The 24,454-nt window shown below is 41.0% G+C and overlaps 1 protein-coding gene across 1 annotated transcript in view; it reads right to left on the bottom strand.

Moving 5' to 3' along the window:
- Positions 1-24,454, bottom strand: part of LOC121309102 (zinc finger protein 804B) — a 181,865-nt gene that overhangs the window by 30,709 nt on the left and 126,702 nt on the right. The window contains exon 2 of the mRNA XM_041241985.1: positions 1,804-1,947. Coding sequence (XP_041097919.1) covers positions 1,804-1,947 — 144 coding nt within the window. The remainder of the gene's footprint in view (positions 1-1,803; positions 1,948-24,454) is intronic.

Below are 24,454 nucleotides of genomic sequence, written 5' to 3'. Positions count from 1 at the left end.
AACGCCATCTCTTTGTTTATTTCCTGGTTCCTGTTTCTGGTCTGACATCCCCCACTCCAGCCATCTTTGTGACAGGGTGTTATTAAATAAATCCTGAAGATTAGAGTGGTTTACAATCTGTAAAATTGCCTGGATTATATGAAAATTAGGGCAATGCCAAAAGAGGCCTGAAAAATAAATGTCAAAAGGGAGTAAGACCACTTATTACACAGGAATTTGGTTTTCATCTGTCATTGGGCTATTTTCTTGCTTTTGTGGATGGTCAACAAGACTCCCCCCCCCCCCCCCCCCCCCCCCCCCCCCCCCCCCACCCTTGAAGTCTAGGTATGCCACGGGGTTGCTGTAAGGGTAAAGACATACAGCAAATTAAATATACAATTCGGGCCACCACTCTGATTTAAGACTTTAAAAAAATCATGTTAAATAGGAAAAACAGCCTTAACAAACAAGCAATAAATAAATAAATAGAATGGGTTCTCAAATCCGTATAACGAAATTGTAAGTAGAAATCAGCCTGGATTGATTCAGCACTGATTAAATCTGAGGATGAAAAGAGCAACAGCTCTGATTTACTTGACTGTCAGGGATACTGTTCATCACACTGGATATTCTTCATTGTTTATTGATAAGCTTTACTGGAGCAGGGTGTTATGAGAAAAAAAAGGCACGTCTAAAATATATCAATCCAGATTTCCTTATCTAATGCTTAGATAAAGCAAAGTCAGACATATCAGGTTAACAAAGCTGAAGGAATGTCTTTGAAAGGTGCTTTTCAATTTCTGCATATATAACAACAACAAAAGGTTTTTTTCTTTCAATAACAGGAAAATATTAAAAATACAAATACCTTGACATTGACATATTTTACATCTGGCCACTGTGTGTAGAACTGGGGTCAGTGTTCAATCATATTCCTGTTGGGACGGGGTCTAGCTTTAAGATCCCAACAAGAAAAGGAATTGTGTCAGCAGGACCTCTCTAGTACAACAAGAGTCACTGAAGCCGTTTTCACAGCACCTTTTTATTTTACAGTTTTGTTTGGCAGTATTTTCTTTTACACCACCATGTATCGTCACCTGGCTGATAGCATTGTTGCTACTTGTCTGTGGCATTTTCTGTTTGCTGCAACAACAACAACAAAAACCCTGTTTGTCTGTGTGGCATGTCAATGTCATTTCCTGTGTCATCACTAATTACTATGACCATACAGCTTCAAGCTGTTCCTCAATTGTGGGAGAAGTACCACAGTTGATTGACAGACACAATGCACTGATATTATTAACAACAGCATGAAGCAAGATCATGCAAAATCAAAAAGCCCCCAGTGGGAATTCAAATGTATGATGCGAGTTCATGATAGTACATATCTATAATGGATCACATAGAAGGTATAAACAACTGAGCAATAACAGACATATGATTAAGACACCTAGTACATTGAACAACTTTCTAATAACTATAAAAATCAAACTACCATGATAGCTTTCAATTCTTATATACATGGGCAGCTGCCTGTCCCCTTTAACATTGCAGATAGACTCTTTTCCTCTTTCCTAATGCATACCCTGAATACTCATTCCTGAATAAGGCCAAGTGAAAGTGAGAATGTGATACAGTAAGCCTTCTGGGTGAGAATGAACTGTGAAACACAATGTTTAATTAACAATTTCACCAGAGATAGCAGCCCTAACATATAGCACTTGCCATTTAGCAGCTGCTAGGCTTCTTTGTTTTCCAACCCTGTTCTCTTCTTTGCATGTAAATTGCGGGATGTCAATTATGCGGATTAACTCCCTCACTTACCTGCTTGTGAGCATGGTCATAGGAATTTATGTGATTGTCAAACTCCTGGTGTTTATGGTACTGCTTGTCACATAATTCACAGTAGAAATTAGCCTTCAGATCCTCAAGAGCTTTTGCTATGGCTTTCTCCTTTTCAGCATAATCCTGAAGGAAGGAAAAAAAAATAATATTGATAAATTGAATTTTAATTGATGGGTCATATATACAAGTAACGTATCCCTTATTTTTGAAAAAGCGACATATTTGCCATATTGAGACATTTCAGACTCATGGAAAACATCCTGCTACAGCAATTTTTGTAATTTCACCTATCTTATAGTAAACACAGGTACAGGAACAAAGTTGGTGGATGTAGTGTTGTAAAACCATGAACCCTTTGCTGCCCAGTGTCCAATGTATTTGACACTGAGATATGTCATCTTACATTGAGAATGGGAACATACCCTTGGCAGTAAAGGGTTAAAATTCTCGTACAAAGTCCTCCTGACAAATTGAAATTTAATTTGAACAAGAACAGCTGGGGTAATTTTTGATATGAGTTAAGCCCAATAATTACCAGAAGAATATTGATCCAGGCTGTAGGTGTAAGGTCTCGCAAATTCAAAAGTATGCACTAATAGACATGGACCTGCTAAAGGGATAAGAGTAGCCCAGCACAAGCTCTAGGCAAAACACAGATGAGTAGTGCACTGTATATCAAAGAAAACTAGATAAACTATGAGGGGTACATTTTAAGCATATTTTAATAGCTTGGTGAAAAAATTATCCAGTTGAACCTTGATCACAGATGCTAGGGTGTTTTATAGACATACACACAATTGTTCAGTATACAGTACAGCTGGAAATGTAAACAGTTCAAAACCATGATAATTAAAAGTTGCTTTGTTTCTTTTCCAGAAACCATGTGCACTGATTTTTAGCATGGTTTGTTATAAATAAATAAAATTAAATCATAGACAGTAAATTAGTAGAATGGATCCAACTGTGCAACCAGCTAAGCACTAACAGCCGCTGTTCTGACACAGCTTTAAATATGAAATCAACAGAACTAAAGTGCAAGAGTAACTCCTGGGCAGCAACACAGTCTGCTTCTCTCAGTTTTATAGGATAGCCTTTTCCTTTCACTTCAAGATGAACTTGGGAATTTCAAACAGGTATTCACAGTGTAAAGATTGATCACATCTGTATACTCCACTCCTCTAGTACTATACCCAGGGCTCTTCAACCATTTTTTAATGGGACCAGATTGGAAAAAATGGAGTCAGTGGGCTAGAGGTATTTTACTATGCACATTTTTAAGCAATAAAATAAATATTATATAACGTAATGTTTGTATATTGAACAAGACTTTAATACTTTAATAATAGAACAGTGTGAACATTTAACGGAGTATCATTACATCACACATATTTTTAAATGTATGTTACATATTAATAGTATAACTGTTATACTATAATATATACTGTAATATACAGTCTGAGAGCTAGAACTGTGCAAATGTGGTTGTAAGTAAGGTAAAGATGTGCACACAAAAAAAAACTTTCATCATACAATAATTGAGTATGCCACTTAAAGAAATAAACTTGAGTCTGTTTCTATTCCATCTCTGACACAAAAATGAAACCTTGACTAAGTTAAAATACAAACAGATTAGTCCTGTGGAAATGGATGGTATAATTTTTAATGCATCCCAAAAAACAATCGAAGACTGCAAGATCGCACAAGAGCTCCACAAGCACGTTGTTCAGGAAAGTTTGTAAACTTTCTTAGCCTAGTGGTTCGCAATGTAGCAAGATTGAATTCTAGACTTTAAGGAGTAAAGTATTTCACTTAAAGAGGTTACATAATCTCCTGTGGGAACACAGTGATAAGGTATACTGACTAGTGTGCTGAGGAGCTGCTGTCATGAATGTGATCTGCAAGGTTTGTATAGATTGTGTGAAGAGTTAACACAATGCTGACCTCCCCACATAACCCTGTATATTTCATAAATCAGTTAAATTACTGGATATGGTTTTAATATAGATTGGTAAAGGTGTGAACATATTTTATCAAAACTACCTGTTGTTCTAATGGACATTAGAATTATTCCACCTATGTCTATTGAAAGTTCATCCCATAATGAGTAAGAACAGCTTTGCTCTATATAATTTACACATGGGAAAATGTAACTCATTAATTTCAGGTGGGCCTACCAAATGTGCCACGCCCTTGAATAGTATTCGTTTGAAACCTTTGTTGTCACAACCAGAATTAAGAGTGTGCAAAAATAAACCACTCACTACACCTATATGTGTGGATACTATTGTCTGAGATTAATCAGTTAGTCACATAATTGGTTTGAATATTATCACTTATGTGATACTAATAGCTATTAGTTATTCCAAAAGCATGAACATGAACACTCAAACAGTGCTCCTGACACGAAATCCAAAGTTCTGACACACAAACCAGTCTTTGAACTGTGACAATCTGGAGATCCAGCCTGCAACCAGCTGGAACAGAGATACCATTTTTGGATATTCTAATACATGATAACTATTTTAGTGTTTGCCTTGGTGTGGGAGTCCGCTGCCTAAGACGTCTAAAATCCTAAAAGTACTTGTAATCAAATCTCTAACTTAGCCCCGATTGCTCACCGGAGAAAGAGTTGGATGAACATTTGAAGTTGACATTAATTGAAATACATTCAATTTATTGAGTTAGCAGCGCCGGAGTTTTGCGGATAAATATCCCAGACATAACCGGACGAAGAGCGCACATATTGGTGGAGGAATTGCTGTTTCAGTGGAATACCTAAATAGTTAATGACTCATGTTTTTGCAAAGACAGTTGTTTCGTACCCTGAAGTGGAGAAGAAACGCGAGGAAGGCAGATCCCGAAACCTTGACCTATCCTTGCCAGCAGGAGAGCCTTCGAGCGCCTGCATTGTTGAAGACACAGATCAGCTGGGAGAGGCAGTGAATGTCCATTAAGTATTAATTGAGTATTGTTTTAATCCTCTTATGAACTCAAGAATAAGCAAACCTTAACCCTCCGACATCAAAAGGATGTAAAGCACAGGTCTTTAGTAGTTGTTTCCCCAGAGAAAGTCAAGAACACCTTTCAATAGCTGAGTAAGACCGATAGCAGCCAAATGAAGCCGAAAAAAAGGGACGTAATACAGATAGCCCCATGCACTACAGAGATAACATGGACACAAACAAAGGAGATAGTTGCTTCTGCATTCAGCACTCAAAGAAAATCACAGACATTTGCAGAGCTTTTTGAGATGCTGTAGTAATAAAATAATGACTTGGATCACATTATTGAGGAGTTTGGTGATAAAATGAGTGATCAGGAGAGGATTTATCAGTATGCCCGTCAGTATAAAGAGGTATGTGAAAAATACAGTGAACAAGGGATGATGCTTGCTGGAGATACAGTACTAAGTGTCCTTTTGCGATTCAGTGCCTTTTAAAACTGTTTTACTCAGAAATTCTTTTTTTTTTTTTTTTAAACAGCACATGTAAAATAAACAGCGTGTGTGAAAATAAATTGGACCAGACGTGTCTAACAAGCGCTGAACAAATGGACAAAGGGGTAAATCAAAATTAACTTTTTGTTTTAAGTAGACTGTAAGAAAAGTATTATTGCTTTCAGTTCATGCTTTGAAGTTAATGAACACTATAGTAAATCACATACACTGTATGTGATTTATACAAATTGATGTGGGTTTTACAAGGCAATTATCATTCTGCGTTTAGGGCTAAAATATATATATATGTGTTACTAACGATGCCTGTTAGACTAACATTCCTCTTAAATAGCTGTCATGAATGCCGTTGTAAACTTGAAGGGAATCTCGCATAGATTGTGTTGGATCGGTGATCAACCAGCAGGAGTGGGGTGTCGTTGTTTAAACTTTCTTTTCTGTACTGTTTAGTTTACTCTTCCTTTCTGTATTATTTTAGTTTAGTTGTTGCACCTTTAATTTTTCCTTTATTTCTAATAAAACTGTTACTTTGTATTCACCAGAAATGTTGTCTAGTCTGATTATTTTGATCAAGGTGGGTTATACATGACTTGAATTCAAATAAGGTATTTTATTATTACAATTTAACCTAGTTCAAATACAAATATACCTTGCACACTAGAAGAGAGAACAACAAAAGCAGTCACGCGAATTTCAAAGGACGTGCTTCCCCCACTAAGAAAGCTTCAAGCAGGAAACGAAGCGCGCTTTCCACACAAGAGAAAGAATGCTGTCAACATGAGACCTGAGGTGCCACACGGAAAGACAAGTCTCTGAACTTTGACAATCAGGAGAAGTGCTTCTGAGGGGAAGAGGTGAGGTCTGAAATGAAATGAAAGCTAAACTGCTCTGAAGAAAGTTTCTGAAGTCATGGGAGCATAATTGTTCGAATTCACGGAAGGTGGGGAAGAACCAATGTTCTGAAGAATAGCTAAAATCATCTTTTGAAGAGAGCAGTAACTCTTGCCCTGCGAGAGACTGAAACAGTAAATGGGACACTGCCTTTACCTGAAAGGTCATGTACTAGCCGTGCAGAAGAATTGCAATGAGAACACTTCTACGAAGTAGATAACTTTTCAAAAATAAATCTATATATACATATTCAGTAACAAAAGGACCAAACTGTGCTTCTTTGTCTTTTTATTGTCATATGAGTTCTCAGGAACAGCTGATGGCACAATATTGTGCATACCAATAAACACACTCACGTAATGTCCTTCTGGGCAGTCTTGATGGAGCATTTGTCATGTGATAAGTCATTGTCGATGTCACTACTGATGTCATGTATAACATCATATCTGATGCGATGCATAGGCATAATAGGGATGAGTTAAGGTTTTGTGCAACTTTAACGTCCCACTTCCTGACTTTTGTGATTTTAAACTGCAACCTTAACGTTATTTTAACAAAGCTTTTGTTACTACAGTGCCAATTTCTAAAGTCCTACACACGTGGAAGAAAACATGTTGTACAGCAACCCATGAAGTGGAGACCACACAAAAAAAAGCAACCAGCCTGGTATAATGCAGGTGAAACAGGGGTGTTCTAAGAGATCTACGTAAAGCACTACATCCCAACACATTTTTTGTTTTTTCACCCAGTCAGGGACATAAAAATGACAATATCATAAAAATTGATTTAAAAAAAGTACAGATAAAGATACGCTGGGTCCTGACTATGGTATTTGCACTCAACGAGCATGACTTTACAGTGCAGTGTTTCAAATGGTTTTGTATATTGGGCATTTACATTTTTTTTTTTTTTTATGACAGCTAATCAATATATTTTTTTAAATTCTACACATTTCATATTATTTACACCAGAGCATCAAAGTGCACGCAAAAATAGGTGCTTACAATGGAAAGAACACTGCAACGGTCATCCTGCCACAATTATATATATAATTTCCTAAAATAAGGTTTTAACATTTGTCAGGCTTCAAGATATTATGCTATAAATATTTTGATTCATAATGACCTTAGAAATAAACTGTTACAAATTGGTCTGGCTTCTATGTTGCTGTCACTTATTTTGAAGATACACTTAGCGGATAGTGCTATTTTACTAGCTTGCGTGAGATACATTTATATCAATGTTAGTGCATGCAGGTAGTGCATTCTGTTTAATTAGAATAATGTGTTCCAATTCTTGAATAGACTGTTAAAATGTAAAAAATCCAATATGTATGTTTGTTTTCTTCTTACAGAAGCTCTTTCCATTTTAATTATGTGTATTCCTTGCTAAACTTATGTAAAGAATAAAGCCCTGCTCTCTCTCCTTACATGACAAAACACTCCAAGGTAAAAGGACTCATACAGAATGATGAATGGAATGGTAAGCGAGGCCTGGGGTGTAAAGTAACTCTTTTGATATCATTTCCTTATCTTTCAACCCATTTCCGCAACTTTCAATATATTTACTGTTCTCCTTCAAAACATCAACAACTATCCTGTGCAACAATATTGTTTTTGGCTTAATGAATTCCCTCCTGTACTATTTTTGCACTTAATTTTGTTGTTGTTCTGCTATGCTTTTTTTTTTCTCTGTGATTTGAATACTACCTAAAAGCATTGATAAGGCAATTGCCTGGTCAATCTTTTATATGTTTTTTAATAAATTGTGACAGCTGTTAAGATTCATTTTGGCCCCCTTAACAGCATGTAGCCCCATTTAGACTTCATTTATCATTCATCCAGAGGCTACTCAGGTTAAAAACATTGTTTATTGATGTTGGTTTGGGAATCATGGCTTCTAATGATGTTCCTGACTGAAGTCCAGACTGCCTGTCATAAAGACGGCTGTAGTGGGTGCCGTCAGACCAGAAGCAGGAAGAGCCCGGCTCCCTCTGGTGGCGGAGGCGGGAACGGCGGCCTGGCTCCCTCTGGTGACGGACATGGGGACAGCGGCCCCTCCCCCTCTGGAACAGCGGGTGGGACCAGCGGACTCTCGGGAACAGCAGAGGAGGACTGTGGACACTCCGGTAGCGGCAGTTCCAGCTCCTTTGGCAGCAATGGCTGCAGCCCCTCCACCACCGGTGGTGGGGGCTGTGGCTATTCTAGTGGGCTCTGAGGCAGGGCTGGTACCTGTCGTAACAATCGGGTGCGCCTCCGCTGGGCTCCTCTCAGCAGCACATGTATAAGCTGCTGTAGAGCGTCAGCCTTCTCCCCTTCTGGCTCCCTGGTCCATGGCTCCTCCCCTCTGGGCTCTGGGAGTGGCGGCTCCTCCCCTCTGGGATCTGGCAGCAGCGACTCCTCCCCTCTGGGCTCTGGCAGCGGCGGCTCTTCCCCTCTGGGCTCTGGCAGCGGCGGCTCTTCCCTCTCTGGTTCTCGGGACAGTGGCTCCTGCCTCTCTGGCTCTCGGGACGGAGCCTCCTCCCTCTCTGGCTCTCGGGACGGAGCCTCCTCCCTCTCTGGCTTTGGGACGGCGGCTCCTCCCTCTCTGGCTCTCGGAACAGCGGCTCCTCCCTCTCTGGCTCCTCCCCATACTGCATGGGGCAGATAGCCACCATGTGTCCATACGCCCCACAGCCGGGGCACAAATCCACCGCGAGGCTCTTCAAAAAGACCTCCCAGCTGTCATCCTCGACCTCATCCTGCTGTTGCGGTTTGTGTTGCCACTTTCTGCTCTTCTTTCCCATATCTTTTTTCAATTTATTTATCTTTAAAAAATGTAAAAAAGCAAACAAACAAACAAAAAAAAAAAACCTGCAGTACTGCTCTGAGCCTCCTGGAGGAGCTATATCCCACTGCTAACAACAAGTGTGACAGGCTGGCGAGTGGATAGAGGCCCAGAGACAGACTGCAGTTCAAAAAAATAATACTTTTATTATAAATAAGCACAAAATAAAAGGGCAAAAGGGCCAAAACAAAGATATTTTGTTCCATGCCAATCTATAAAGGGCAGAGCTCTGCTCTGGCACACACATATTATTACGTTTTACCTGCATGTGAAGTGCTGTGCAATCCTCGTGCCTAAATACAAATATACATTTTAAACACTCGTGCGCATAACCCATATGTGAACAGGGTGGCTTTGCAGGGGTGACGTCAGACCAGAAACACACTCCACAACAAAGACTAGCAGATGAAAACTGAGGCTCTATGGCGGTCAGTATATTTACTAATAAACAAACAAACAAAAGATTTAAACAAAACACACAACACTGAAAATAAAGGGCACGTTGGCCAAACAAACAGACAAAACAGAAAACAGACATGGACGAAACAAGTACCGTGCTGGTTTTCAGCCAGCACGCTGTAGCAATTGCTATATGATTTTAAATTAACTCCCACACAACACACAACCCAGAGTGGGTGAAAACATGCTGCTTTTACGCAGCTGTACCGAGACTCGATTGCTAATCAATCATTCAATTTGAGTCTTGGTACAACTGCACGTGAAATAATAAAAGTGAAATTCCCCGTTCTCACATATTATTACATTTTACCTGCACGTGAAGTGCTGTGCAATCCTCGTGCGTAAATACAAACAGACATTTTAAACACTTGTGCTCGTAACCCGTATTTATATCTTGTGTATTTTATACATAAACACCAACATTAACACACTACATACACCAATAAACAAATAAGGGGTGGGACACTCCGTCACACCATATTATATCCTGTGTATCAACTACAATACACCAACATTAACACACCACACGTAACATATAACACAGAAATACACATTGGGGCGGGGCAACATTGCCACACTGCCAGAGCTGGAATTCGGGAATTCACAAAGATGGATGTGTGACACCTCCTGTTGTTTCCACATTGTGGACATGTTATCAAACCATTGGTTTGTATACCAGACATCAATCAAGGTCGTCGGAGGTCAACCACACCACATAATGGTTGATATCTACATAATGTGGCACAGAGGAATCGGCCATCTACTGCACATGAAGAATTTCACCGCTAGAGGAAAACTTCTTGCCACTCTACCTCTGTCGCTAGAGGGAAACTACCTGCAGCTCCCTCCTCTGTCGCTAGCGGGAGACTACCTGCCACTACCGCCTCAGCTGCTAGAGGAAGACTACCTTCCGCTCCTGTCTCCACCGCTAGAGATTACCTGCAACTAACGCCTCCACCTCTAGAGGGAGACTGCCTGCCACCACAGCCCCCACTACTAGAGACTACCTGCCACTACTGCCTCCACCACTAGAGGGAGACTACCTGCCACTTTCTATAGTAGCCCAAGGTCTTCGCTGAGGCGGAAACTAGCTCTAAGGTGGCCTCGGAACCTAGTGTGCCACCGCTCTGAACTAGTGAGCAGAGCTCCACGTAAGCACTGATGGGACGCGATGTAATTTGCTTGCAGGTCCCCTGGATGGCAGAAGCCAAACCATACATGGAGGAGTATGTTCCTCCTGGGATTGTCCGGTCACGGTGCCAAGTGTGCTGAAGCAAGCCTTGCAGCTTGCCTCTTCAAGAGCAAGCTTTGGGCTGGACCCTTGCAAGTCATATTGTGGCTGTCGCAAGCGAGGGTCCCCGACGCAGATAAGGCTGCACTTCTAGATGCACCAATATCTCCGGGGCAGCCGTGGAGAAGATCCTGCAGTGATCCTGCCAAGAATGCTAGGCGTCTTGGCAAGTGGCCGCGCTACTTGTTGGCAGGCTCCTCCGGCGCAGACAATCACCAGGACGTTTCCGGTTCCCACGACTCTGCCACAGACTACTTCTTGGAACTTTCTGTCTGAAAAAAAAAAACTATTATAACGCACAAACAGCATCCCCAAATTGCTAATTGAACTAAATGATTTAGCGAAAAGGTTAAAACATGTTCCATTTACACATCGAAACAAGCTGACCGTGTTCGAGTGTCTGCCTCACGAAATTCTGCCTTAACTAACAGATGGTAAAAAAAATGACATGCTTTGGAGATATTGTTGTAATTTGTTAAATGTGTTCATAGAATTATGTTTTCACTTATGAGTTGTAACAAATGCATTTGTAATGTGGACTGTTTTGAGATGCAGACGTGTTTTTTTTACAGAAACGTTTTCATACTAACTTTTGTTCTGTACTTGATAACATTCATTTAAAAATCCAGTTGATGCCTATGATAAATGTGTTTTGTGACTAATTTGAAGCTATTATTATGTTTCGATATTAACTAAGTCGAGTTATTAATCAAATTGATTAATCTTGCTACATAATTTATTATAATGTTTGGATATACTGTTACTTGATTGATTACTGTCTTGTTCACAGTCATCTTAAAATAATGCTATAATATGTTTTGTTGGATTCTGTTCTCTTTGGTTGCATGTTCTTTTTCTTTGGGGGGGGGGGGTCCACTTCACAGTCTTGCACTAGGCCCCTGTAAATCCTAGCGCTGGCATTGGACTACCCGTTGCTCTCGCCTCCACTGTGAGCAAGAGAAGCCCCGCTGTCTCCAACACGAGAGGGAGAAGCCCCGCTGTCTCCAACGCAGAGAGGGAGAAGCCCCGCTGTCTCCAACGTGAGAGGGAGAAGCCCCGCTGTCTCCAACGCGAGAGGGAGAAGCCCCGCTGTCTCCAACGCGAGAGGGAGAAGCCCCGCTGTCTCCAACGCGAGAGGGAGAAGCCCCGCTGTCTCCAACGTGAGAGGGAGAAGCCCCGCTGTCTCCAACGTGAGAGAGAGAAGCCCTGCTGTCTCCAGGGGTAGAACCATTTGGGGTACAACCATTTGCCTCCATGAAAGCTCATAGTGTACTGAGGCTTGAGTTTTACAGAGAGAGAAGTGCCGTGGCTGGTTGAGTCTATGGGACAACAGCCAGACCAACCTCAGCAGGCACTGCATTTGCTGTTGAGGGGAGCCTGGTGAAAGCCAGATGCACATTTGCATCCGGAGTGCCCAGTGTCGCCTTCCAAGGGTCCGGCGCTGCTGTCGCCTCCTGAGGGTCTGCCGCTGCCATCATCGCCTGGGGATGCCTGCACGTTACCTCCCGGGGATGCCTGTACAAAACAGCCTGGGGATGCTTGCTTGTTATCACATGGGGATTTGTGGTGTTCACCAGCAGCTGTTTCGCTGCCGGTGTATCCTGTGCTATTTTGTGTATTTTGGTGGTGGTTGACAGGGATGCAGTTAATTCCTGTCCCTGCCAAAAATATATGAGAATGTGGCTGTCCCAAATAAAATAATTGGTAATAATTGGGAGCAGCCACATGCTATAAAAAGAGAGCCCAGAGCTCCATTAGAGAGACGACCAGGGAGCTGGAAACAAGGAGGTTTTGCTGCCAGAGAGAAAGAGAGAGAGAGAGAGAGAGAGAGAGAGAGAGAGAGAGAGAGAGAGAGAGAGAGAGAGAGACACACAAACGCCGGCTTTTCCCGCTGTCATGTCATTGCTATGAGATTAGCATCACTCCTATTGCTGAAACACTCAACATTCTTTTTTTTCTTTTTTTTTTTAAAAAAACACTCAAAGATTGTCTGCATTCTGCAATTATCCAAATTAAAACGCAATGTACAATGGACTTATGGACCATGTAGCTTCATGTAATTAAGGAAATTATGCATTTAGCCGATAAGCATTTAACCGTATCATACAATCATAGAAAATGATACACTAAAAAATTGGACCAGCTGCATGCTATGCAATTAAGAGATTAATGCAATTATCCAGTATGCAAATAAGTGGAGTTGACTTTGCCAATAGCTAGATAGATAGAAAGATAGATAGATAGATAGATAGATAGATAGATAGATAGATAGATAGATAGATATGCAATTGTCTCTGTCGATTCACGCCAACCAACCGGGAGTGGTCAAACAAACCTTATATCCTTATAGTTCAGGATTGTACAGATAAAACTTGGTCGCACACTTTGTGATTATTTTTAATGGCCCACACTACTCAGAAGTACAAAATTAATTTCAATATTCACCACTTGACGAAGACTCTTGACGAAGTCGAAACGCGTTGTGGACGTGGATGCTGAAATTTTTATGTCTTTTTTTTTTTTATGTTTGTTGCCACCACTAACCTTCGACCAGACATTGTCTTGTGGTCTGGATCAGCACGCTTTGTTCATCTGGTAGAGTTAACAGTGCCATGGGAGGATACTGTGGATGAGGTATATGAGAGGAAGAAACTTCGGTATGCTCAACTAGCTGCTGAAGCGGAACAGCGAGGATGGAGAGTCCGAGTTTACCCAGTGGAGGTGGGTTGTCGAGGATTTGTGACACATTCTACATTTCGGTTTCTCAGAGATGTCGGGTTCAGTGGCCAAGAGTTGCGTCGCACAGTGAAGAACTTATCTGAAGCAGCAGAAAGGACCAGCAATTGGCTGTGGTTGAGACGAAAATATTCTGGATGGGGATCTCAAGCACAATAGAAAGAAAGCAACGCTGATAATGGGTAAGTAGGCGGGGCTGAGCTGAGTGCGGGATGGAGGGGGTTGATACTGGGATGCCAGAATCACTGTTGAGCCCTCTTGAGGTGCCATGGGCTAGTCAACGAAACACCAAGGATGGAATGTGTCCACTTGAAGACCCCAGAGATGTACTCTACTTAACTCAATCCAGAAGGTTGTCATGCTGATGAGCTGGGGAGATTGCACTGGGTTGATCCCCAGAGCCAGTATTGCAGCCGTGGTGTGTGCTGATGCGCTGGGGAGGCAAAATGAGCTGATCCCTGGAGCCAGCATTACACTTCAGCAATCAACACCAGACAGAAGGATATCTACATCATCAGATGGAAAACAACACAAATGGATGGAGATGCAGATGGATCACATTAGTTTACTGCAAAGCTATGTCTTATGTGGCGCTTATCTTGGTGAGAGCCGAGTTCAAATCAGCATGAAGTTCAACATCTACTCTCATGTAATGGAAATCTTCACCACTTGACAAAGACTCTTGACGAAGTCGAAACGCGTCGTGGATGTAGATGCTGCAGTTTTTATGTATTTTTTTTTTAAATGTTTTTTTAATAAAAATTAAACTTTGAATGACTGTCATTGCACATGTACGTTTAATAAAAAATGAGAGAATAATAATTCCTCATATGTATTAAATTCATTAAAAATGTACAGATCCCTTCTACAGTGGTTACAGCAGTTTTCAGCAGTGCCAGAGACTTACGCAAATACTATATATATAAAACGCTATTTCTGCCTTCCATTAAAATGAATAAACAAGGAAAAGTGCTGCTAATTCTATTGCAAATTCTAATTGGGAATACATTACCTTGATGATAATGAGCATTACTAGTGATACCATAGAGACCCAAGGCTTCCCCGAGACAACAATTCATGTGGCTGATTACAGTCTGATGCTGTTTCATGATTCCTCCAGGGGCAGCAATTAATCCTGTGAACTCATCACAGCTGTATTTATTTACAAAAAGGCATTGCAATAAATGGCAGACTACAGCCGGCTCTATATCCTAGCAAGAGGATGCAGACTTTCTTCAACATATCTGACAGCTACTGAGGCTCCACTTTCAATTACGGTCAATAAAGTGTGTCGTCTTTAACCCAAAGTACAATTTTACAGGCTATGAATCTTATAAATGTAATTGTATAGCTCTGAAGTGAAAATAATGTCTTTAAGAAAACTCCATTCCTGTTAAGAGTTGGGTTTATGAAATCAAATTTGTTATTAAATGCTTGCAAAAGAAACTAGATTATGTATTTTTTTAAAGGATGGATACAGTGCTATCATTAATTTTACTGTTATTTCCTTAATTTGTAAATGTCAGTCTTAAGCAAAATTTTAACATTGGTGTGGTCATCCTTTCATGATGCACATATTAAGCAGCGATTTAGTACAGACCCAGCCAACAAACATGTTTACACTTAATGAAGCATTTTACCAAAGCCCTCATTTTTGGAATATAAATGAATTCACTCATTTAAAATTGATAGCTCCACAATTCAGAAACAACCTATGATGCTCTGTGAACTTTCCACTGATAAAGCTTTTAAGCCTTTATTGTTTAATGCTTTAAACTAGACTAATGCTCTCACCCAGGCGTCTCAGAAAAATTAAGCTGTAATAAAAGGTGTGTCTGCTGTTCCCTTTCAATTTGAAGATGACCACCAACATACTTTTGGGATATACCTGCCACAGATCAGGTATTCATTGAATATTTTACATGCGAGCTGTCAATAGACCCCTCTGGGGAGTGACGTCCTTGGTCCCGCCTTCTAAGAGAACAAATAGTCACTCCACAGAGCTCAGTTTTACTGGAGTTCCCTGGAATCAGTAAACTCAGCTTCTGTGAACTGAGCTATAATCGCTGCACAACTACTACTCTTTAATTTTTTTCATCAGTATCGGTGCTCGCCACCCCTTGATGTTTCAGAACCCTCTGGGCCTCAGAATAGTGCCCTCAATGCTTTGGTAATCTATTATTTAGATGCTCCTCAGTGCTTCGGCACCTTTCGGACACCGTGTGCATGTAGTGTGATCATGATGGCGAACATACCAAAGTTTTGTGCCTGCACATCGTGCAGCAGGAAGCTTCCTCCAGAGGACAGGCACCTCCTCAGTGTCTGGTGCCTGGGCATGCAGCATGCCTCCTCTTTCTTGGGAGATGCTTCCTTTTTTCAAGATTTGTGCATATCTTAACAGGTTTACTAGTGCAGTTTCTCCAGCTAGCTCGACTGAACCGCTTGCAGCGCTGGGAGCCCTGGTCCCCCCCATCCTCCAATTATCCCAGAGCCCCTCGCAGAGTATTCACTGTGTTCAGGCTCCGACGCCTCATGCCCGCAGCCACTCTAGATCACCTGCATCGAGCACTGAGCTGGCAGACAATCAAAGCAGGCACAGAGCATATCTGATTTAAAGGACCAAATGGCTCAAGTCCTGGAGTATTTGACTAGACAGCTGGCCAGAGCCCCTGCTCCAGCACCGGCTCCACCGCTAACACCTGCCTCAGAACTGGCCCTGCCTTGACCGATGGACACCCCAGATTTTTCAGAACCAGACCTGGCTTTGGCCAAGGAACACCAGGACACGATATTAATCGTGGCCTCCTGGGGTGGTAGCTCCTTCCTTCAGGATGAGGAGGAAGGGGACACCTAAGAGCAAACCTTCAGGGTGAATACCAGCTCTAAGACAACCTCGGATGCTGGGTTTTCCCCTCTTCCAAGCTCAATCCCAGCGCTTATAGAGCGAGCCTTCAAGTTCCCACAGGTACCTTGGACAGCAGCACATGAACCACTAACGGTCAATGCAGGGTAACAGTGGCCAGCAAGTCACGCTCCTGGCCAACACGACAAGCATCCTTAAGGCTTGCCTGGATGGCATATTGCAGTCAATGCCTCTCCCTGAATCGGTGGCTTCAGAGCTGTGCTTAGTATAAGGCACACTGCTCCAAATTACCAGCTGCCAAGGACATACCCTGGGTCAGAGCCTGGCAAGCCTGGTAGTAGCTCGCAGGCAGCTTTGGCTATCCCAAGCAAGGGTCCCTGATGCGGACAAATAGGCCTTGCTGGACGTGCTGATATCTCACAGCCATATCTTGGACCAGAGGTGGAAGAGATACTACAATGCTCCCTCCGAGAACATGAGGTGTATCGGCAGGTAGCCTCGAAGTTCCCTTCCCGTGCTCTGGTGCGGGATAAAATGAGATGCTGGCATCCGTCCATGGAAGTCCTGATCCCCACTGCCCTGCTTGGTGACCTGAGGCATCACCTTCAGGCTTCCATGGCAGCAAACAGCCGGACCTACACGCAAAGACAGAGGACCGCCGGAGATGGGGGACACCAACGCAACAGTGCTCCTGGTGGCAATTTCCAAGCAGGGCCTGTGAAGGCTTGTTGCCTCAGACCCACCTTTTTACAAAAGAACAGCTGCAATATTGGTGTGATTGCACCTCAGACACTTGGCTGCTCACCATTGTACAAATCGGTTATGCACTTTAGTTCCCCTTTATATCCGTGAACGACTCTCTCCAGGCCTCAACCTTCAAACAAGAAGTAGCTGCATTACTTCTCAAACAAGCCATCTACCTTGTCAAACCCACCTCCCAAGAGGAGGGGTTCTACTCAAGGTATATTTTGGTGCCAAAGAAGGATGGTGGTCTTCGCCCCATCCTGGACCTGAGACACCTCACCATTACATTCTGCCATCTATCCAGCCGGGTGACTGGTTTATCACGTGGACATATCTTCGCCTTTCAGGGAAGTGTCTTTGAGTTTTCCATGCTGCCATTCAGCTTCTCCTTAGCCCCCCGCTCATTCTCAAAGTGTGTAGATGCCAACAAGGGTCAACAGTACAGTGGTTACATCGCTTAGCCTTCCGACTATTAACGTAGGCAAAACAAAACCTGCTATCCCTCCGGGCTGTTCACCTTCCCAGAGTAATGAATTGGGTGGTGGACGACTTCTTGTGGTAGGGTCCTCATCCATCAGAATGGCGGCTCCACCCTCAGGTAGTGGAGCACACTTGGCAGCAGTTTTGCAAAGCCCGAGTCAATCTCTTCGCCACAACTGAAATGACTCACTGCCCCCTACGATTCTTTCTCCACTGCTTCGGCGATCAAATAAGCATTTATGCCATAACCCATGAGTGGCCCAGGATGCTCTTGGATGCATTCCCTTCACTACCTCCTGGCCTTCCTAGAGAAGGTCCAGAGAGAGTATATGACAGTTCTCCTGGTATCCACCAGATGGCCCAGGAAAATTTGGTTTTTGACTCTCTGCCAGCTACTACAAGGCAAGCCCTATGACATTCCGCTATGCCTGGATCTTCTCAGCCAGACAAGAGGTACTCTCTGGCACCCAGAACTGGGCAGGCTCCAATTATGGGTCTAAACCCTGAACAGGACACGGTCGTAAGTACACTGCAAAATGTAGAGCCTCCTCCTCCCGGGGTCATGATCCTATCACTTGCCATATAGCAACTATTCAACAATTCCTACAAAAATTCCTGGAAATGGGAAAATCCCCTTCTATATTGAAAGTGTCCCTGGCAGCCATATCTGCATGAAACATCGACTCGGTGTCCCTTTCCTGGCAACCCATTTTTTGAAGGGCGCTTGCTGGTTACGTCAACCTAGAAGGGAAGTCCTCCTTGAGTGGAGTCTAGACCTTGTATTGGAGGCTCTCACTAAGGCCCCGTTTGAGCCCATTCATTCCATAGAGTTGAAACACCTTTCTCTGAAGACAGCCTTTTTGTAAGCCATCACCTCTGCCAAGTGGGTTAGTGAGCTACAGGTTCTGTCTGTGCACAGCTCCTGTACACGCATCTGTGACGATGGAAACAGGGTATCGTTACGTACGAACCCCGCATTCCTCCCTAAGATGGCTAAAGCTTTCCACTTAAATCAGTCAGTGGAGCCGGAAGCTTTTCACCCCCCTCCATTTTTTTCGAGGACGATCAAAGACTAAACTTTACAGGTGTAACCCTGGTTACGGATGTCAACTACTAACCTGCGAGGTCGCATCTGTCGCCTTCGCGGGTTCGATGCAAAAGAGGAGGTGAGCTCTGTGGAGTGATTTGTTCCCTTGGAAGGCGGGACGGAGGATGTCACTCCCCAGAGGGGCCTATCAGCAGCTCTGATATAAAATGCTCAGTGAATACCTGACCTGTGGCTGGCATATCCCAAAAGGATTGTTGGTGGTCATCTTCTCTTTCAGGCTACCAGGGTTACATCCACAACCTAACGTTCTTTGCATGGGAAACTAAACAAACAGGGACGTACAAATAAAACTAAATTGAAATAAAATAAATCTTGTTACAATTTCATTTAGGGGTGTAAGTAGGAATCTGAAGGCTTAGAATTTCATTTCCAGTGGAACACTTCTTGTCTGAGTAGATAAACATTCAGCGTTTCTGTTCAAACTTTTGTATTTTTTATTTATTTTTTTTACCATAAACAGTGTAAACAAAACAAATACACACTTACAAAACCATTTTAGTCCAAACCAGTCATGTCCAAGTTAAATCAGTACTGCAGGTACGATCCAGCACAGCCAACTAATTTCAAACAGGCTGTTTACTTTTTTTAACGCAGTTAGAATTGTAGACCCGAATAGGCACGTTTTCTTTCTTTTGACTCTGTACAATGTATAGGCAAGTCTTCACACCACAGAGACAGAGAATGTCGGCAGCAACAGCTGGCATGTTGCAATAAATGATAGCACCCCGTTTTAGTAAGGAAACAAGTACCACTATTTTTAGGCATTTATAGTGCTCTGAAATATTATCTTCTTAGGTTTATTTAATATTTAATCAGGTCAGTGAATTCCTAATTTGATTCCATAACCTACCAGGAAAAAAAAATATAAATTCTCAGTGATTTAAGTAGACCCTTAGTCATACCTAAAAAATAATGGTATTTTCTAAGTACTATAAGTACTGTAAATGGAAAACTGCTGTTAAAAACTAATGAAATAAAATGTTATTAGTTAAAAATGTCCAAAAACAGGTTATGCTTTTGAAAAGCAAAACTAAGGTGCCAAACAAAATAAAAAGGCAGTTGTCAACAAAAGTCATGCAAATGCAGACATGTAGGAGTAAACATTTTTTTTTTTTTTTTTTTTTTTAACTCGAATTTTATCGTTGAACACAAGCAGGGAAAATATGAAATGCTATGTGTTTTGTGTCTAGTCAGAATAAGAACATTATTTTGAAGTGAATATTTCCAAAAGCTAATTTGTTGAAAGTGGAAAGGAGATATTTATATCAGGCAGTCAAAAATTACTTTTAACAACAGCAAAAGAGTGCAGTTCAAGTTAATCAGCTGCAAGACAATTAAAGCTTGCTGATGTGCACTCCCTGTATGATATGAACACACTCAGCAGGTCTGGAGTAGAGAATTCAATTCCAGACACTTCCCAATTCCGTGAGTTTGGGATTGATTATTATTATTTTTTTTTTAATCCCTTTATTCCATTTTTGTGGAAGCGTAGGTTAATGCACTCACACGACAAAGGAGTTCCTTAATAACGGAAAAAAAAACAAAAACATAAAAACATTGCAAATAAAGAGAAGTCATGTTGCTCTAGCTCCAGTGCAGAACAAGTGAGTAATTTTATTGTCTAAGTAGGGCGGCCCAGCTGCCTGCTCAACTCAATAATATGGTTATTTGAAAACTTACCTAGTAAATACTGCACATTTTAAAAAGAAGCAACATCACACAATGACAATCTGAGTTTTTCTTTTTTCAGCCCACAGTCTACAGTCACCACCGCCTTGCTATTTAATTATGTAAGTTAGCCATTTGTGCGCTGAATGCTCACTCACTGTCAGCAGCCAGCTGTATTCATAGAGTTAATCTCATGACAATTGGATTTATTTTGATGTTAAAGGGTACCTGTACCCAAAAATAACAAAGCTCTCCAAGTGCTTCGCATATCCAATAAATAATGCACTGATTTGGTTTTAAGTTTAGCAATGTTTTCAATATCTTTGTCAAGTTTCTGGGTCAAGTAACACTCAAGAGAGAGCTGACATATTGGAGTGTTTCAGGCAGTAATGTGATGTCAAGTCGTTGGTTTCCCCGATAGGCCCAAAGTTACATACATGGGTTTGGGATACAGCAGTAAAAACCCATAACGTGTGACATGGGGGAGTGCAAAGCTTTCGGGTGCTTGAATAATAAGAGCAAAAACTAGACAAAGTTATTTTGTGTGCCAAAGCCTATTAATTTAGAATGGGTGATCATAGTAAAAAAAATGGCTATGTAATTTGAGAACGGGGAATATATTGAAAACCTTTCCATTTGGTCGAAATACTGTAGTGGGTGAGGACTACTTTTAACTTGAATGTTACAAAAGGAACGTGCAGGCAGAGCTTCTGGAGTATGAATGCAAGACGAGGCTAAAACCTAATATGATGCCAACAATATTTGTCCACAACAAGATGGAAAAGTCAACAGGAAAGGCCAGCATCATTATTTAGCGTGAGAAAATCATCAAAAGGTAGGTCATTGTATATATCTCAATTGTATTTATTATAAGGAATAAATTACATCAAAGTGGGCAAAATAAATGATGAGACTTAAGGTCAATGTCACCAGAAGCCAGAGATACTAGAATTACAGGCTTTTTATTGCACAGTTTGATGTACTTTGTTATCATTTGTAGCCGTTTATAAAAGCTTGAAAAAGTAGAACACTTGTATGAATTATAGAAAAAGAGAAATATTCTGCTTTCTCTTTGTTATTGTTTTCCAGTTTGGAAATTGTGTTATGCTTCAGGTTCACTTCACTTTGCCCTGCCCTACTGATTACATGCTCTTCTGCCCTGCCACAATGACATTTGCAATTTTAAAAGTACAGATAGTTTCTTAAAAATATGAATACCTTTTAGATGTTGCAGTAACTACAGAATTACAGTTGTATAATCTCATGATTACAACCCTGTTCTTCATTTTTCCTTCCAAAATCCATGCAATATCTGATAAAGAAATCTATAAACTGCACTTTTAGCTCATGGAAAGATAATCTCTAGAGTTCAATGAGCTCTGTGGCAAATTTTATAGTGGATGTTTTTCTTTTCTTCAATTGAAAAAATCCATAATGTAATTCTAGCAAATGCTGTCACAAGTACTAAAGATCTGCTAAACGCATACCAGTAATGCTTAACATTGAAAATTTGCTTGTGTTACACATGCATAATGAATCAACCTGCTCTCTTGATATTAAAAATAAAAAAAATAAAATCAATTTTTTCTGGAGCAGTTATGGGGAAATCTGGTATGTTCTGTCCAGTAGAAAATATTCTTGTGCAATTAACTATAATGCAAACAGTCACAAGAGTAGTATAGAGCTAATAAAGACAGCAAACATATTATCAGGTATACATATTTTCACTTGATGACACAGCCATAAATAGTTAACAGATTGTAACTTGGGGCTCCCAAGTGGCACATCCAGTAAGAGCACTCAGCTGGGCTTGCAGGATGTGCCCTGTAGCCTAGAGATCACTGGTTCAAATCCAATATATACCACTGCTGACCATGGATGGGAGTTCTCAGGGGGCAGTGAACAATTGGCCAGGCACTGTCTGGGTGGGGTAGGGGTTGAGCCAGCTGGAATGTCCTTGGCTCATTGCACACCAACAACCCCTGTATGCAATTCAGAACTGTATTGTCTCCCAACACTGTAAGTTCTGGATATGGCTGCACAGTGGGGTTGCAGAGGACTTGTCTTCATCTCTCCCAAATTAGTTTGAGCCAGCTTGAATAATAATTGGACATTACAAAATTGGGAGAAAAATAGAAAATGAATAAAAATGATTGTTCAATAATAATAATTTGAGTTTTTTCTGAAAGAAGTTGAATGTATAATTTTCTTCTTTGCATAGTTCGAGCTTTCCAATAATTGATTTTTTAATTTTATTTTGTATTCTATGAATATGCATGACTAGCCTCATATAATGGCAATACATACATTGATAAATTATTTTGGAATAAGAACTAGTAATAAAACCTTAGGTGAGAAATCTACATGCTAAGCAACACAACAGCATTTAGAACGACAGCAGATTTAATTGCCAAGGTTATAAAGTGTTTTGTGTGACAATGTCTATACACATTTAGAGTACAAACATAAATATTCATATGGTTGGAGTTATGCCCCCTGTACATCTTGCATATTTGCTCTAACTGGTCTGTAAAGTGAATGTTGTAATTATACAGAGCTTGTCATTCATAATCCTACAGCTGTTAACATCCCTCTGAACCTGTGCCTGGAGCAAACTGGTAGGACAGATGAACCAATCAAAAGGCTGAGCTTTTGGAGAGGAGTTGGGAACCAATGAAATGTTTCTAATTGAGAAGGTTGGACTCTAAGAGCCAATGTTAAAATCCAGAAGACAGTTTGAAGGGATGACCCAGTGCACAGCTGATGTGAAAACAAAAATAACTGGTCAAAAACTAAAAAATAGAAAAACAGCTACAATAATGTTGAAAAAGATATTGCTGGAATACATACAACAAAGCAGGAAACTAGGGAAAGTAATGCATTGTGTTTTAAACCCTGCAGCCTGTTTAGTATGACTTCTCATATACTTTTTCTAAATTGTGTACAGTTTCTTTAGTACAGTTTAGAGAATGACTGTCTATGATGTTTTTGGCCCTGTCCACACTACAGAACTGATTTAGGGAACCATACTCAAAAACTTTTAAATTAATCCAGCTCAAAGCGTCCACACTAAAGTACCGTTTCATATTTAGTCAAGTTTAATGAGTACAAACACTAATAAAATTGTTTGGTTACAGTTCCTAGCAGCATAATGGACTGTGGGACTTTATATGACATTATCTCACCATTCACTGGAGCCCATGCCCACGGGAGACATTGTGCTTCTTAGGATGAACTTTATGGCTTTGTTTCTTAAAAACACAAGGTATGTTTGATCAATACATTTGATAATGTGTGAGTTTTTGTTTTGAACTCTGAAGTTCTCTTTGACCGATTTCATCGCTGATATCAATGTGCCTTGATTTCAGCATCTGAACACGATCCAACATTTTACAACAAGCCTCAGAAATTGTACACAGTGCAGTGGTTTTGATAGTCACAAAACATTTTGGGATATTGGAGGATTCACACAAACTGCAGCTCGGTATTACAGCGTCCACACTTCTGACAAACCACAGTACCTGATATGATGTAATTCAGAACTGGACTCGAGACTACCCCTGAGGTGGTCTTGAGTCCAGTTCTCTAGTCTGGTACACTGCGTAGTGTAGACGCTAACCGTATTTAGCACTTTTAAGCCTGTTTAAAGGCATAGTGTGGACAGGGCCTCAGTTGCTATAGGAGCCTTACTCTCAGTGTGTGTACAGCAACTTGTATGATTTTTATTTCACAGTAATCTTTTCTCTGATGTGAGACTGGATACAATTGTAAAATATGACCAACAGTGGAAGAAATTAATTTCCCTCAAGAGTTGCCAATAAGCAACATGATGTGGATTTACCCAGGGGGGTAAAATGTTATTGTCTTATCAGGGAACAAACCCACTGGGTCAAATTATCCTACCCTGCTCTCTTATTTTAATATTTTATATGCAAATGGAAATAGAAGCATACTGTGTCATGTTCCCATGATACCAATGCTACAATTGTGTACAAAATATAATCACAAAACATACAAAACATATAAGAAATAAAGTGTCAGCCTGATGATAAACAGTGGATACCTCTTGAAAAATTTTAACAGACATTTTTTCTGCAATAGTTGGGGAGT

The sequence above is a fragment of the Polyodon spathula genome, chromosome 3 (genome assembly GCF_017654505.1).
Source record: "Polyodon spathula isolate WHYD16114869_AA chromosome 3, ASM1765450v1, whole genome shotgun sequence".
Taxonomy (NCBI): Eukaryota; Metazoa; Chordata; class Actinopteri; order Acipenseriformes; family Polyodontidae; genus Polyodon; species Polyodon spathula.
This window is presented reverse-complemented; position numbering and strand designations above follow the sequence as displayed.